This window comes from Pezoporus wallicus, unplaced genomic scaffold, assembly GCF_028554395.1.
Source record: "Pezoporus wallicus isolate ANWC-B61680 ecotype Strahan unplaced genomic scaffold, APGP_CSIRO_Pwel_v1 contig_13838, whole genome shotgun sequence".
Taxonomy (NCBI): Eukaryota; Metazoa; Chordata; class Aves; order Psittaciformes; family Psittacidae; genus Pezoporus; species Pezoporus wallicus.
In genome coordinates, this window is record NW_026640113.1 from 390,485 (window position 1) to 405,372 (window position 14,888).

General features: G+C 49.0%; 1 protein-coding gene across 1 annotated transcript; it reads left to right on the plus strand.

Annotated features, from left to right (window-relative positions):
* Nucleotides 1-414: 414 nt before the first annotated feature.
* KLHL35 (kelch like family member 35) lies at nt 415-10,157 on the plus strand. The gene is made up of 7 exons (XM_057417400.1): nt 415-860; nt 2,717-3,607; nt 5,658-5,842; nt 6,390-6,508; nt 6,984-7,172; nt 7,788-7,976; nt 9,370-10,157. Exons 2-7 carry the CDS (start codon nt 2,718-2,720, stop codon nt 9,556-9,558), a joined length of 1,761 nt encoding a protein of 586 aa, XP_057273383.1. The 5' UTR covers nt 415-860; nt 2,717; the 3' UTR covers nt 9,559-10,157.
* The last annotated feature ends 4,731 nt before the right edge of the window (nt 10,158-14,888 follow it).

The window sequence follows — 14,888 nt, forward strand, 5'->3', positions numbered from 1 at the left end:
GCATCCCAGCGATGGGAGAAGAGCAGAAAGGAGCCAGCAAGCAAATGCGATGGTGGTGCCCAGCAGAAAGGTGATTTCAGAGGGCTGGTTATTGTTAGTGTTTCTCTTCTATCTAGTGAGGAATACTACAAGTCGCTCCAAGTGATGCTGGGCAGTGGAGGGAGGGCTGGCTGCAATCACGTTAGAGCTGACAAGGGTTACTGCGTGGAGCTTCCCCAGGGCTGCTTTGATCCCTGCTATGGGCGCTTCAAAATGGGATGGAGTGAGAGGGGAGGGTGCAGAAAACCACATGGGATCAACCTCTCCTTCTGCTCTCATCAGCCTCAAGGACTTAATTATGCTACATTAATGAGGGGCACTGCAGCTCCTCCCTGAGCCGCTCCGTTCCTGCTCCAGGAGCCTTTTTTTTGCTCATAGAGCCGTATTTTATCATCTTTAGTGTGCTTTCCAAGTGACACGGAGCCTCTATCCAATGAATCGCTCCACCTGGACCGCAATGTGCTCTCCAGATGGCTCAGCCCCTCTTAAGCTGCCCTGGTGTGATGCATTTTCCCTGCGCTGGGATGGGTTTTCCCTGCATCCCGGCTCCTCCCTGCCTGGCTGTTACTGACAGATGCATGGCTAATGCCCTGTAGCTCTCTGGCATGTCATTCAGGAGAAACAAAAGCAGATTTTCTCCCCCGCCAGCTCGCAGCAGTGAGGATAAAGGGGATGCTTTTGTGCTTCCCCTGCAGAAGGGCTCAGTGTGCTTTGCAGAGGGGATCTGGCTCTGTTCAGAGTCCTAATGTGGATGGGAGCGCTCCGGGAATGAGGTTGAGTCTTTGCTAGGTCCGACCTGGAGAACACAACTTGTGAGCAAGGTAATGTTGGACTTCTTGCACTGGGGAGTCTTGCAAAGTATATATATATATATATATATATATATACACATATGTAAGTAATGCAGGATTTGCTTGTATGTATTACTCACATGGAGAGGGTGTCCTAAAGAGGAGTATGGGTGATGGTAAAGGGGCAAACCCACTCTTTCTTTGGCATTGGCATCATCTCTCTCATGGGTAGGCTGGAGGGATGTGAGCTGGGAAAAAGCATTTGGATTAACTGGGGAGGGAAGGGGGGAATGTCTCTTTGTAAACTTAAGCTGCTTCTTCCCAGCATGGAGCTATGCGTGACCAGATGGATTGGAATGTGTGCGGATCAGGGAGAGAAGTGGGGATAGCAATGTTTGTTTCTTTCCTGGTTGGAGCTGTATGTGTTAGGAAATGAGTCCATCCCACTCTTTGCAAAGGCATCTCTAGAGACCTGTCTTTGTTGGGATTTCTCTAAAGCACTTTGAACCAACCATCAGCTGGTCCCTTCTTTACGCAGGCCTGAGCATCTATAAGAAGAGTTTGGGATGTTTAGAGCCTTCACCCACTCCTATGGGATTCCTTAGACATGTCATTAGGGGTTGTCACTCTGCTTCCCTGCTCTTTAGGTCTCTGCAGCATCCCTATGGTATTGTCAGAGGTGTTTTCCCACTGTTGGAGGATTCTGGAGGCACAAGGGATATGGTGGGGTGAAGATCCTCAGGACTAGGTTTAGTTGTTCCACACACAGGCAGAAGGTGTCCTCTGGAGCCAATCTGAGCATCTTTGGGGTCTGTGGTCAGATGCAAGGACTCAATGGGAAATGCAGGTGTAGGGAAAGAGATGAAGAAGTACAGCTAAGAGACAGGGTTTGGCTCATGAGAACATCAATGTAAACCTCCTCAAGGGGTGTGCTGCCTGCCTTCCTGCAGGGGAGTGTATGAACACCACGAAGCCATTGGTGTCCAGCACCTTGTCACCCCAATGGCTCATGGTGAGATGCTCCAGAACCTGACTTAAGGGGTCCTTAAGAGCAGAGCCTGAACACCCCCCAGATGTCTCTTTGCTGTTACAGAGCCTCAGAAAAGCAAGCCAAAACGTACATGGCCATGGTAGAAGCTGTGATCAGGTGTGCTCTGATGGTCCTCACTGGCACCCCTCTTCACTTAATGAGTGGTGCTGACTCTGTCATGCTTTCACAGCATGAGCTGTGGCACTGCTGTGCTCCTTCAACATAAATAAATGCTAGAGCATCTCAAGTATGGAGCCAGGCTGAGAACATTGGGGCTGTTGAGCCTGGAGAAGAGAAGCTGCATGGAGACCTCAGAGCAGCTTCCAGTGTCTGAAGGGGGCTACAAGGATGCTGGGGAGGGACTCTTCATTAGGGACTGCAGTGATAGGACAAGGGGTGATGGGTTCAAACTGAAACAGGGGAAGTTCAGGTTGGAGATAAGGCAGAAGCTCTTCCCTGTGAGGGTGCTGAGACACTGGCACAGGGTGCCCAGAGAAGTGGCAAATGCCCCATCCCTGGCAGTGTTCAAGGCCAGGTTGCAGACAGGGGCTTGGAGCAAGCTGCTCTAGTGGAAGGTGCCCCTAGATGGCAGGGGTTGGAACTAGATGAGCTTTAAGGTCCCTTCCAACACAAACCAGTTTGGGATTCTGGTGTTGAACATCATAGAATCATGGACTGGTTTGAGTTGAAGGGCTCTTAAAGCTCATCCAGTTCCACCCCCCTGCCACAGGCAGGGACACCTTCCACTAGAGCAGCTTGCTCCAAGGCCCTGTGACCAACTTGTTTTGCTGGACATCTCAGTCAGGTGTTTTAATAGTGCTCTGTTCTTGTGTCTCCTTCCCTGCTTCCCCATCAGGATGCATCGAATGCTGAAAGAAGAATCAAGCTTCAGGACAAGCAGCCTGGAGAAAGTGACGCGGGACCCGAGCAAAGAAAAGCTGCACATGAAGCTCTGCAGTGGGTCCTGCCACGCCGAGCAGATCCTCCAGACACTCAACTCCTACAGGCAGAGCGGCATCTTCACCGATGTGGTGCTGTTGATCGATGGACAAGAGTTCCCCTGCCACCGTGCCACTTTGTCAGCCAACAGCACCTACTTCAGGGCCATGTTTGGTGGCAAGCTCAAGGAAGGCCACCAGGATATCATTAATATCCAGAAGATACCTGCTTCCACTATGTCTCTCCTCCTTGATTATATGTATGGGGGGAGCATCATCATTCAGGAGGACAATGTCGAAAGCATCTTGGAACTGTCTGACTTGCTGCAGATCTCCAAGCTTAGAGATGCCTGTGTTACCTTCCTCGAAGGCCAGCTTCACCCATGCAATTGCTTGGGCATCATGAAGTTTGCCGATTCATTCTCCATTGCTTCTCTGACAGAGAAAAGCAAGAGGTTCATGCTGGAGTGTTTTGTGGAGGTGTCGTGCCATGAGGAGTTCCTGGAGATGGATGTGAAGGAGCTGGTTGAGTATCTGTCGGATGAGGAGCTGGTGGTCCCCAAGGAGGAAGTGGTCTTTGAGGCAGTCATGCGCTGGGTACGGCACGATGTACCTGGCAGGAAGGGAGCCTTGAAGGACCTCCTTGAGCATGTACGTCTGCCCCTCCTCAACCCCACCTACTTCCTGGAGAAGGTGGAAATGGACGGGCTCATCCAGGACTCTAAGGAGTGCATTCCTCTACTGCATGAGGCCCGCAAGTACTACATCCTGGGGAACGAGGTCAGCTCGGTGCGATCAAGACCCAGAAGGTAAAACTCAGCATCATCTTCCCTAAACCAGAATGGCCTCAGCTGATCGATCTTAAAGTCTGGGGGGAGTTCTTGGGTCGTGCTATTTTCTTTTTCCTCTGATTGCTTCTTGTTTAGAATCATAGAATAGAATCATAGGATAGTTAGGGTTGGATAGGACCTTAAGATCATCCAGTTCCAACCCCCTGCCATGGGCAGGGACACCTCACACTAAACCACGGCATCCAAGGCCTGGCCTTGAACACCACCAGGGATGGAACGTTCACAACCTCCCTGGGCAACCCATTCCAGTGCCTCAGCACTTTGGTCTCCCTGCTTCCAAAATGAAGGCATTGGGGATGTTTGTCTCGCTTTAAGGATTCCTATGAATTATAATAATGCATGTGACACTTTTTGGAGGGCAAGAAGTGTTCTAGTTACACTGCTCTGGGTGTGCAATGATGCTATCCAGGTATCTGTTCAGGCTGTGGAGAGGAAAGGCTGTTTTTAGCTCTTGATCTGCTGTCACCAATGGGTAGAGCACTGGGTTGAGACCTGTTTTCCATTCCCTGCTCTCCTCTTATTTCACCTCTTTTGGTTTCTCTCCCACCTTCTCCATGCTGCAGGAAGGCTCGGACCACGCCAGTCCCCCTGGCTATCAGCATGGTGCCTCGCTCAAAGGCATTGCTGCACTGTCAGGAACTAACATCCAGGGTTCAAAATCAGTTACTGTCCGAGACATTCCCAAACTATTGTTCTTTGCATTGATTTATTGATGAGCAGCAAGAAGATAAAGAGATGCTGGCCAGGGAGGCAGAGAAAAAGTGATTTCTAGCATGGGGTGCGTGTAGAAATCTGTGCCTTTTAGTGACTCTTTAGTTTGGACTTGACCAGCCACATTTGAGGTCTCTGTTGTTTCTTCATGGTGCTGCAGGTTATGATGTGCTTGGTAAGAGTGCTGACGGACACCTCTGCTCTGGGATGGGTTGTTGTATCAAACCAAGTTGGTTTGTGAGGCTTCCTATGCTTTTCCAGAGGACACCCAGGACCATGGGGCTGCAGAGCCGGGTCCTCGTGCCCTCCTATTCTTCAGCCCAAGGAGTGCAGGGTTTTATGTTGCTCAGTGGAGCATCCTGGGCAGAAGGATGGAGATTGCCCCAGTTAACCTCAGAAGTCCCAACCTGACATTTAGAGCACGTTTCTGGCAGGTGGAAGAGATGGTTTGACACATTTCCTGGGCCTAATACCAGAACAAGCTCAAGGCCAGGTTGGATGGGGCTCGGAGCAAGCTGCTGTAGTGGAAGGTGTCCCTGCCCATGGCAGGGGTTGGAACTGGATGAGCTTTAAGGTCCCTTCCAACCCAAACCAGTCTGGGATTCTATAATATACAGAATTGCTCAACAACGGGGTCACTGCATCCTTAAGGATGCAAACAGCTAAAATCCGCTGTGGATAAATCCTACCCCTCAGCATCCACATTTTACCTCCCTCCTTCCACAGCTTTAGTCTCAACCTGCACAAACCAGGGCAGAGCTGGGGATTGCTCCAAGTCTTTCAAATCCTCTTTCACCCTCTTCCTTCTTCTTCCTTCTCTCCTCCAGAACCGCTCCTCTCTTGCCACCTACTACTTGGCAGGATTTCCCTTCCTCTCATGTCTGCCTCCTCTGCTCACTGCTGTTAGAGCTGGGGGGAGATTAAGATTTCTTGGAAGCATTTCTCTCTCTGGGCAAAGAGCTTGCTCAGGCAGGATGCCAGGAATGGCTTTCCATGCCTGTGGCTGTGCCTTGAGGATTACTAGGTTGGATTCTGCTGGAAAGGGGAGGGTGAGTGGCAGGAGGCAATGTCATGAGGGGTTTTTAAAGGTCATTCCCATTTTCTTCCCCTATGCAGTTTGGACCTCTTCCTACCTAAGCCTCTGATCTTGTCATGCAGATAAAAGGGAAGATGCAGTGGTGAAATGATTTGCCCAGGAAATCAGGAGAGGATCTTGCTCTACCGGTGTCCTGGGTAGGACGGGAGAGATGATGGAAAGATCTGGTCCAGAAACTTACCCATGCCTTTCGTGGTCTAGGTTCATGGAGCTGTCAGAAGTCATCATTGTCATTGGCGGCTGTGACAAGAAAGGGCTTCTGAAGCTGCCCTTCACTGACCTCTACCACCCAAAGAGCAGGCAGTGGACAGCCCTCTCCAGCGTGCCTGGCTACACCAAGTCAGAGTTTGCTGCCTGCACACTGAAGAATGATGTTTACATATCAGGTGAGACACCCTGCACCAAATGGTGCTTTCTTGGTTGCACCTTTGTTTGGATGCTGGTCCTTAGGTTTATTCACTAGGACTCGTTCACATGCATCCAGCTTTGGAGAAAAGCCACTTCTTGGTGAAGATTATCCTTAGGTGGTTTGGATTCTATCCAAAGGAACAATATCACTTTTGAGTTGGAGGATGGCAGTATGAACAAAACCTTTCCCTCCTGTTGGGGATCTATTAAAAGTGTTTAGCCATGGAATGAGCTGGTTTTGGTGTGTGCCATCAAAACAGGGCTTCCTAAAACATCAGTCTCCTGCCTCACTTAGATATAATGCCTATCAGATGAGCTCTATATAAAGGATGGAGCTGTATAACAAATGCCTTGAAGTCCATAAAGTACTTCTCTTTGGAAGATCATTTTACATGCCCATAACCCAATAACCACATCCTGGCCCGAGTTGTTCCATTGCATGGAGAACCTATGAGATATTGTGGTGTAGTGAGGTGATGGGACTGCCCTTGGGACCACACCAACCCTCCATCCCTCTGTTTTCAGGAGGACACATCAGCAGCAACGATGTCTGGGTGCTGAGCTCTCAGTTGAACGTCTGGATCAAGGTTGCTTGTCTACAGAAAGGCCGATGGAGGCACAAAATGGCAGCTCTTCAGGGCAAGGTAAGCGATGGCCTGAATGTGGCAAGAAGCCACATGGAGCACCCCAGCTTCTCCTGCTGCCCAGTACAAGGAGAAGCTGTCGGTGTGTGTTTGTCTTCTGGGCCATTTGGAGTTGGATTTGATGGGAGAACAACTAGGACATAATGGAGACGTCACTCTGTGTGTGTTGCCACCTGATGAAGCCACAAAGGGAGTTGTAGCATTAATATTTATCATGGTGCAAGACTTCTACAGATAGCTGTGTTAAGTCTTTGGGTGAAAGCTCTACACTTTGGGGTTATTCATAGAACCATAGAATGGTTTGGGGTGGGAAGAACCTTTAAAGGTCATTTAGTCCAACCCCAAGGTTTTACCATGGCTTGATGTCCATCTTGCTGGCCAAGTCCTGGTCTCTCCTCCCATACACCATGACAGCATAGCCCCATAGGTGAGTCCAGGAGTTTCTAATCCACTTGCTTTGCTCCTCTTGTGGCAGATCTACGCCGTGGGAGGCTTTGATGGCTTTTATCGCCTCTCCAGCCTGGAGTGCTATGACACCTTCTCCAACACTTGGTCAACCTTGGCCCCGCTGCCTCAGGCCGTGAGCTCAGCAGCTGTGGTCTCCTGCCTCAACAAGCTCTATGTGCTGGGAGGTGCTGTGGATGACACTGCTAACACCGACAAGGTATTGCTGGGGCATCAAGGATGGATGGGGACATGGAAAAGGTTTGCCAGGGAACATGAAGGGAATGGGGCTGTCCTTAACCCACCAGGGCACCTTTTTTGGAAGACTAATGAAGTCTCCCTTACAATAAGATGGGAAGTCATGCATTTAAATGGAAGCCAATGAGACTTACAGATCAGAGAGGGAAGGTGTCAGGAGTTAGAGTATATCAGGCATGGTTTCCTAGAGCCTGATCATCCCTGAGCCACCATAGAACAAACCTCCAATAGTGTGGACATCCATTCAGACAAGCAGCAACAACAGTAACTTCCTGGAGGAGACCTCTGCAAGCCAAACATGATGCTTCAGGTCTCCTGAGCTGCAGGAAGAGCCATCAGCTCCATCTCTGAACACTTAACCATGTGCAGTCTTTGTTGACAACAACCGCTCTAGGGGCTTACATTTGTCTGGGATGCAAGAAGCAACACTAGAACCCCTCATCCCTTTGCTCTCTGGGTGCTGAAGCTCCCATCCATGTTTCTGTCCCTATGCCCTGCTGTTCTAGTGAATAGCAGCTTCATCCGAGCAGGGAGATGTGGTAAATCCATGTTCCTGGAGCTGTGTTTCTCCTCCCAGGTCCAGTGTTACAACCCAGAGGACAACAAGTGGACGCTCTTGTCTCCCACCCCTTTCTACCAGAGGTGCATCAGCGCCGTCTGCTTGGACAACATCATTTATGTTGTGGGAGGACTCCTCAGTAAAATCTTCAGCTATGACCCAAGGAAAGACAGCTGGAGAGAAGTGGCCACCCTGCCTGGGCCTCTGGTAAGGAATAAGATCAGGAAAGAAGCTCTAAGCCTTCCCTCTCTATACACAATAGCAGCCATTTGGGCTTTGCTGAGATTGAAGGCAAGGAAAATACATTGTGGGTTTGACTCTGAGCATGTGAATGTGCAGAGCAATTCATAGAATCACAGAATCACAGAATGGTTTGGGTTGGAAAGGACCTTAAGATCAGCCAGTTCCAACCCCCTGCCATGGGCAGGGACACCTCACACTAAACCAGGGCACCCAAGGCTCTGTCCAACCTGGCCTTGAACACCGCCAGGGATGGAGCATTCACAACTTCTCTGGGCAACCCATTCCAGTGCCTCACCACCCTCACAGGACAGAACTTCTTCCTTATATTCAATCTAAACTTCCCCTGTGTCAGTTTGAACCCATTACCCCTTGTCCTGTCACTCCAGTCCCTAATGAAGAGTCCCTCCCCAGCATCCTTGTAGCCCCCTTCAGATACTGGAAGCTGCTCTGAGGTCTCCACGCAGCTTCTCTTCTCCAGGCTCAACAGCCCCAATGTTCTCAGCCTGGCTCCATACAGGAGCTGCTCCAGCCCCTGCTCATCCTTGTGGCCTCCTCTGGACTTGTTCCAACAGTTCCATGTCCTTTTTATGTTGAGGACACCAGAACTGCACACAGTGCTGCAAGTGGGGACTCACCAGAGCAGAGTAGAGGGGCAGGATCACCTCCTTCGACCTGCAAATTCAAGCATATTTGTATATGCATTCATGATGCATCCACCATCAGTGTCCATACTGCTTGGAGGAGGTCTCTCACACAGCAAACCCATGTTTTCTTGCTGAAGCTGGGTCTACACTAGCTATTAATTCTAGATGAGTGTATCTGTAGGGTGAAACTGTTGGTGTTGAGGACCACACTGTGTGTTTCAGGGTGAGGGTTATACTGGCTCTAGTCTGGTCCATGGACTGAACACACAGTCATGGCGGCTCTGTATCTTGTTTTAGTGTCATCATGGTTGACACTAAACATGGATCTCCAAGGCCATGCTGCAATGTGAACTGTGGCACAGTGAAGAGCAGTGACAGGGTGCACCCCTTTAAGTGGCTTTGATGTGGAAGTGATGGATGCTTCTCTGGACTCCTGCTGTGCTTATGAGTCTGTACTGTTCCTGGGGGGCTGCCAGAAACAGCAGTGGTCCTACCACTGTCTCAAGGCATGTCAAATACCTGAACTCTTATTGAAACAGTAGGACTGCAGCACCCCAAGAGCAGAACATCACTTATCGTACCTCCTTCCCCTTTCCCCTTCCCCTTCCCTTCTTCTGGGCGTGTGAGATTTGAGCCCATTGCAATGACTTAACCCCATCACCTAAAGCTTGAGGCTTACTCCTTATCTCTAGGGCTTTCCTTCTGCTTTCCAGGAGAGCTGTGGCCTGACGGTGTGTGGAGGGAAGATCTACATCCTGGGTGGCCGGGATGAGAATGGGGAAGGCACGGACAAGGCATTCACTTTCGACCCGGTGACAGGCAGTGTGGAGCAGCAGCCGCCGCTGCAGCGCTGTACCAGTTACCATGGCTGTGTGACCATCCTGCAGCACACCAACAGATGACCACAGGGCTTCAACTGCATCCACTTCCCAGCCAGAGCTTCCCCTTGAGACAGTGGCCATGCAGCATGTGGACAGACCCCTCATCTTTGTATGGGGAAGGGCAGTAGAAGCCACTGAAGATGCTCCAGCCAGCCCCTGATGATGGCCTGAGGATGCCAATGGCTTTGATGCTGATCTAGGTGAGAGGATGAAAAGGTGCTGGGCTGTGTGAAGCTGCACTGGAGGCCTTGCCACAGCAGGATTCAAGCATCCTTGCAGCCCTTGGGACTGTTGAATTTGACCTTTACTTAGGTTTTTGTGGCTATAGATGACAGCTTTCCTTTATGTTGGTGGCAGAGGCTCACAGTCCTACAAGGACATGTAACTGCTGCTTTCTGATGCCAAGACTGTTGCAGTAACAAATTATAGTTACAGGATCCAACCCTTTAGCTAAAGCTATCAGGTATTTATCTCTGTAGAACCCTGGTTCAAACCACGGTGGTGATTTAAATGGTCATTAATGTCAATGAGGAATTAGACCCATCACAGTGGAAAGCTGAGATTGAGACTTCAATACTGATATTCCAAGAAAATCTCTGCACTCCATCCCCAAAACCCTGGTTAAATAGTGGCTCCTTTCTGCATGTACTGTATGAGGGTCTATTCCCTTAAAGCCTAGATTTCTGTCTCTTTTCATGTATGTTTTGTGGTTGGGTTGCTGTCTCACTGTGTCTTTGTCATTGAGAGGACAAGTGGATGATGTAGCCAAGAGCTCCTTCTTCAGAAAGCAGAAGTAGGGGGAATATTAGCACGTAGGGATGAAGCATGAAGACCTGAAGCGTGGTAGCCATAGAATTGCATCTGGCTCATTTTGGCTCTGCACTATGCTAGCAAGTATTAAAATAAACTCAACACTTAACAGCTTTGATACAGAATCCTTTGGAGCCAGAACATGCAGCTCATTTGGAGGGTGAGCTTTTAATCACACACACTGTGCTGCTCCAAGCCACTTGGCCTCGGGTCTAGAAATGATCCTGAGTACATCTGATTAGGTAGAATAGCCATAGATTTTGGTGTCAGTGTCTTTACTCCAGGACTGGATGTGGTAAATAGAATAGCCATAGATTTTGGTGTCAGTGTCTTTACTCCAGGACTGGATGTGGTAAATTTGGATGGCTCCATGTAAATGTTTGTGTTGTTCAAGTCGCTGCTAATTGTAGAGTGGGGTCTCTTAAACTCCCATTATGTGTACATTGTGGGGTGTACCCCCTATAGCAGGCTGCTGGCTGGCTGCTGGCTTCTCTGCACCTTCCCTTCCTCACCCCAACGATGACTTCTTCCTGAAACAGGGGAAATGACTTTCTCCACTGGCCCAAATGCTCCCCTTTCAGGGCCATTTAATTGTCTTCAATCAGGTTTTGACTGTTCCCCCCTATAGCTGGTTTCTATGAGGTCCTCTTTAGTATGTCTGTCAACTCTGAGATGTTCACCTCTTCTTTGTGATGATATGAGGCTTGCCTGTACACGGCAAACAGAAGTCCCTGCTGAAAAACCTAAACTGGTTGCAATGGGACACACTGATCTCCTCTTCTCTTTAAGAAGTGTATGTTCTTCCATTGCCCAAGAGACAAGCACGGTGTTTCACTGCATAAAACATACCTTATGCTCTTCATAGTCACATTTGGGAAGTCTCAGGGCTATCAGACTCGTTCTGATCATCAAGGTGCACTATTTGGATGTTTTCAGCCTCAAATTCTCCTTAAGGCCTTTGCATGTGGGTTAGCCCTTTTCTCAGGTCTTGAGCAGCATAATGTGTTTCTTAAGCAATATAAAGGAGAATCAGTGCTCGTATAGGTTATTCCCATGAGGGGAGAAAAGGAAATTTGTGCTGGTAAAAGGCAATTTCATTGCAATCAAATTGCATTCACAGTGGGGTGTTTAATGGGAATGGTTATATGGGGAGAAACTGGCACCTTTCCCTCAGCTGGTTAAATTGGCACAAAAGAAAGCAAAAGTACATCAACCCATGCTGTGATAGCCCTCAGGGCCAAAGGCCTCTATCCTCCTATAGCCTGATCTTCCAAGGACCGCAGTCCATATTTCCTCCCCATTTTTGCCTCTCTTACTGTTCCCCTGTGCCTTAAGCAATTCACTGCTTTGGTATGGGCACCCTGTCAAAGTGTGTGGCTTGGGACCCCCTATCACCACCTTGACTCATGATTCATATTGTAGAATGTTTGGTGTTGGAAGGAACCTTAAAGCTCATCCAGTTCCAACCCCTGCCACGGGCAGGGACCCCTTCCACTGGAGCAGCTTGCTCCAAGCCCCTGTGTCCAACCTGGCCTTGAGCACTGCCAGGGATGGGGCAGCCACAGCTTCTCTGGGCACCCTGTGCCAGCGCCTCAGCACCCTCACAGGGAAGAGCTTCCTTGTTATCTGTAACCTGAACTCCCCCTGTTTCAGTTCGAACCCATCACCCCTTTTCCTGTCACTACAGTCCCTGATGAAGAGTCCCTCTCCAGCATCCTTGAAGCCCCCTTCAGACACTGGAAGCTGCTCTGAGGTCTCCACACAGCTTCTCTTCTCCATGCTCAGCAGCCCCAATGTTCTCAGCCTGGCTCCATACAGGAGCTGCTCCAGCCCCTGAGCATCCTCGTGGCCTCCTCTGGACTTGTTCCAACAGTTCCATGTCCTTCTTATGTTGAGGGCACCAGAAGTGCACACAGTGCTGCAAGTGGGGTCTCACCAGAGAAGAGAAGAACCTTTGATCATTCCATTCAGTTGAAGGATGGAGAAACTCTTATTCTTGTTTTGGCATGATAGAAAGAGTATTCACAGAGAAAATGAGAAGTGATTTGTCTTGGCTGATTCTTGCTTTCCTTGTTGTGACAGGAGTACACAAAGCATGAACCTGTCTGCCCCTACAATCTGCTTCTGTGTGAGACAACATTCCTCAGACCACATGTAAAGCACCTCCTTGCCGTGTTTACGGCAATGCACGCTCCTGCTGGGGGTGCTCTGTATAGCAAAAGATGTAGAAGGAAGTAGTGATCATCTGCAAAGCATGTGCAGGAATTCCAGCTTGGTGTATTTAAGCTTCTAAAAACAAAATAAACGACTCGTTTTGCACTCCAAAGCAGCGACTGTCGATCACTTCCAAGCAGCATTTAAACCATCCCTTCCTCTCCCCATTCCTTTGGGTTCTTTCCTGCTGCCTGTCTCAGCAGTTGTGTTATTTTGGGTACGTTTGCATTTTGAATGGGAGCCAGAGGGAAGAAAAAGCTTTCTGTGCACAAATCGCATGCATGGTGTAGACAGCAAGATCCTCGGGGCCTGATAACATTTATCCATGACAAACAAACTAGACGAGTTATAAATAACCTGGCAGACAGGGCTGCTGTGGAAAGCAAGCTGAAACGCTTCATAGACTTTGCTGCCTCATAAAGAAATGCCTTTTTCATGGTGGCGAATGCGATGTCATGCAACTGGGCAAGAAATAAATGCCACCCAGAGCTAAAGGAGGGTCCTGGGAAGCAGTGTCCAGAGGGGGTTTGGTGGCTACAGTGGAGAAACGACTTAAATAGTTTCCAGTGTGACACTTGGAAGAGAAGTGATAGTGGGAGGTGTGAGTAGAAGGATGGTGCAGAGGGTGGCCCTGGGTCACTGCTGTCACGGAAGAGGAGAAGGGACCATGGGAGCAGATCATAGAAACATGGAATGGTTTGGGTTGGAAGGGACCTTAAAGCTCATCCAGTTCCAACACCCTGCCATGGGCAGGGACACCTTCCACTAGAGAAGCTTGCTCCAAGCCCCATCCAACCTGGCCTTAAACACTTCCAGATTCACTTGCTGGAGCATGTGAAAACTGGGAGGAGCAGAGTAGAGCCATAAGAATTATTCAGGAGTGGGATTACATCGTGATATTTAGCAGAAAGAAGGCACAGCCACATTTGATACCAAGTCTGCCCATGAATGTCATGACCATGAGTACCTTCACAGACACTGCTGGGCCATTTAGCTCCCCAGCAAGCAAAATCCAATCATGGGAAGATCAAGTCATGTAAATCTAAATAGGTGTTTGTATGCCTGAGCTGAGGTCCATAAGCTTCAGCTTTCAGCCATTGGGAAGTTCAGTGTACTCCGAAGAGACAGAATCTGGAGCTTCATCCAAAGTCACCATGGAAAAGGAATCCCTCTAAAGAGCAAGTCAAGCCCTTTGCTTTAGGTATGTCTCTTGGAGCAAAATGGACTGGAGAGAGACCTTAATGACCACTTTGAAGTACCTACCTTTAGTTGGAAAAGGCTTCTTTTAGGATGAAGCCTCTTTCGTACCCTGCAAGTCCTTTACGTCAAGGCTAGAGGCATTTTTGAAGGAGATGCTTTAGTTCTACCCAAATGATCACACTCTTGGGAACTGTGAGAAACGAAACACTTGTCTTAAATAATTTTATCACAATTTTCTTTTTAATTCTGTGATAATTTTAGCATGTGTCTTAAAGAAAGTTTGAGCCTGCTGTTGTGTGGAGCGAAACCATCTGCCTCCAGCTCGGGTCTACTGAGCATGGAGCAGTCTCTAGTATGTGCTTTGGCAGAAGGTGAAAGCCATCAGTGCTTTGCTGTGGGTGCCTTAGGGAACATTTCTCACCACCCACTTCTCCCTACATAGTGCAAGGCTGAGATAGCTGCATTCAGGCAGGAGGCTTACTCCAGGCTTACTCATTGGAGATAACAACAGTTCCCCACTGTTTTGCCGTGGCCTGGCTTGGGCTAAGCCCACCAGTGACTCCCACAGACCCAGATGAAGACCAGTTTTAAGACCACCATTGACTTACCATCTACTTGGTCACAGAAACTATTCCATCCCCTCACTCATGCTGTGTTTTCACCTCTCTTAACCCCAAACCTTCCTTCTCTAGTTTTCTCTTGTCACATACAGGCTTGCCTGCCAGAGATACATCCCTTGCCCCATGACATCCCCCTGGCCTATGCTGTTCAATCTATTCCTTTTCCTTCTTGCCCAACCACTTCAATCCCAATGCATGTGCTGTCTCTAATGAATCTATTTACTCATATGGTAATCATTGTTTTTAATGCATAGAGCCAAAAAAAAAACCCAACTTCCCAGCATGAATGTGGCAGCACATCACTATTCTCCAGCCCCTGGAGATGCTGAAGCTGTCTTTGCATTTAGCTGTGCAGTTGGCAGGAGATGATAGCGTCATGGGGCAGGAGGAGGGATGCAAGTCCCATCTGAAAGGATGAGGTAGTGCTGATTATCTCAGATTAAGGGTCACATCAGCCAGCTGGAAACTGCTGAGCAGAGATAACAGCAGCTTCAGCAGCTGTCTCTC

Bases quoted from the DNA above. Each gene is read 5' to 3' on its own strand.
- KLHL35 (XM_057417400.1), top strand. From the start codon at position 2,718: ATGCATCGAATGCTGAAAGAAGAATCAAGCTTCAGGACAAGCAGCCTG. The intron at 3,608-5,657 runs GTAAAACTCAGC...TTCGTGGTCTAG, and splicing joins GTGCGATCAAGACCCAGAAG to GTTCATGGAGCTGTCAGAAG. The intron at 6,509-6,983 runs GTAAGCGATGGC...CTCTTGTGGCAG, and splicing joins TGGCAGCTCTTCAGGGCAAG to ATCTACGCCGTGGGAGGCTT.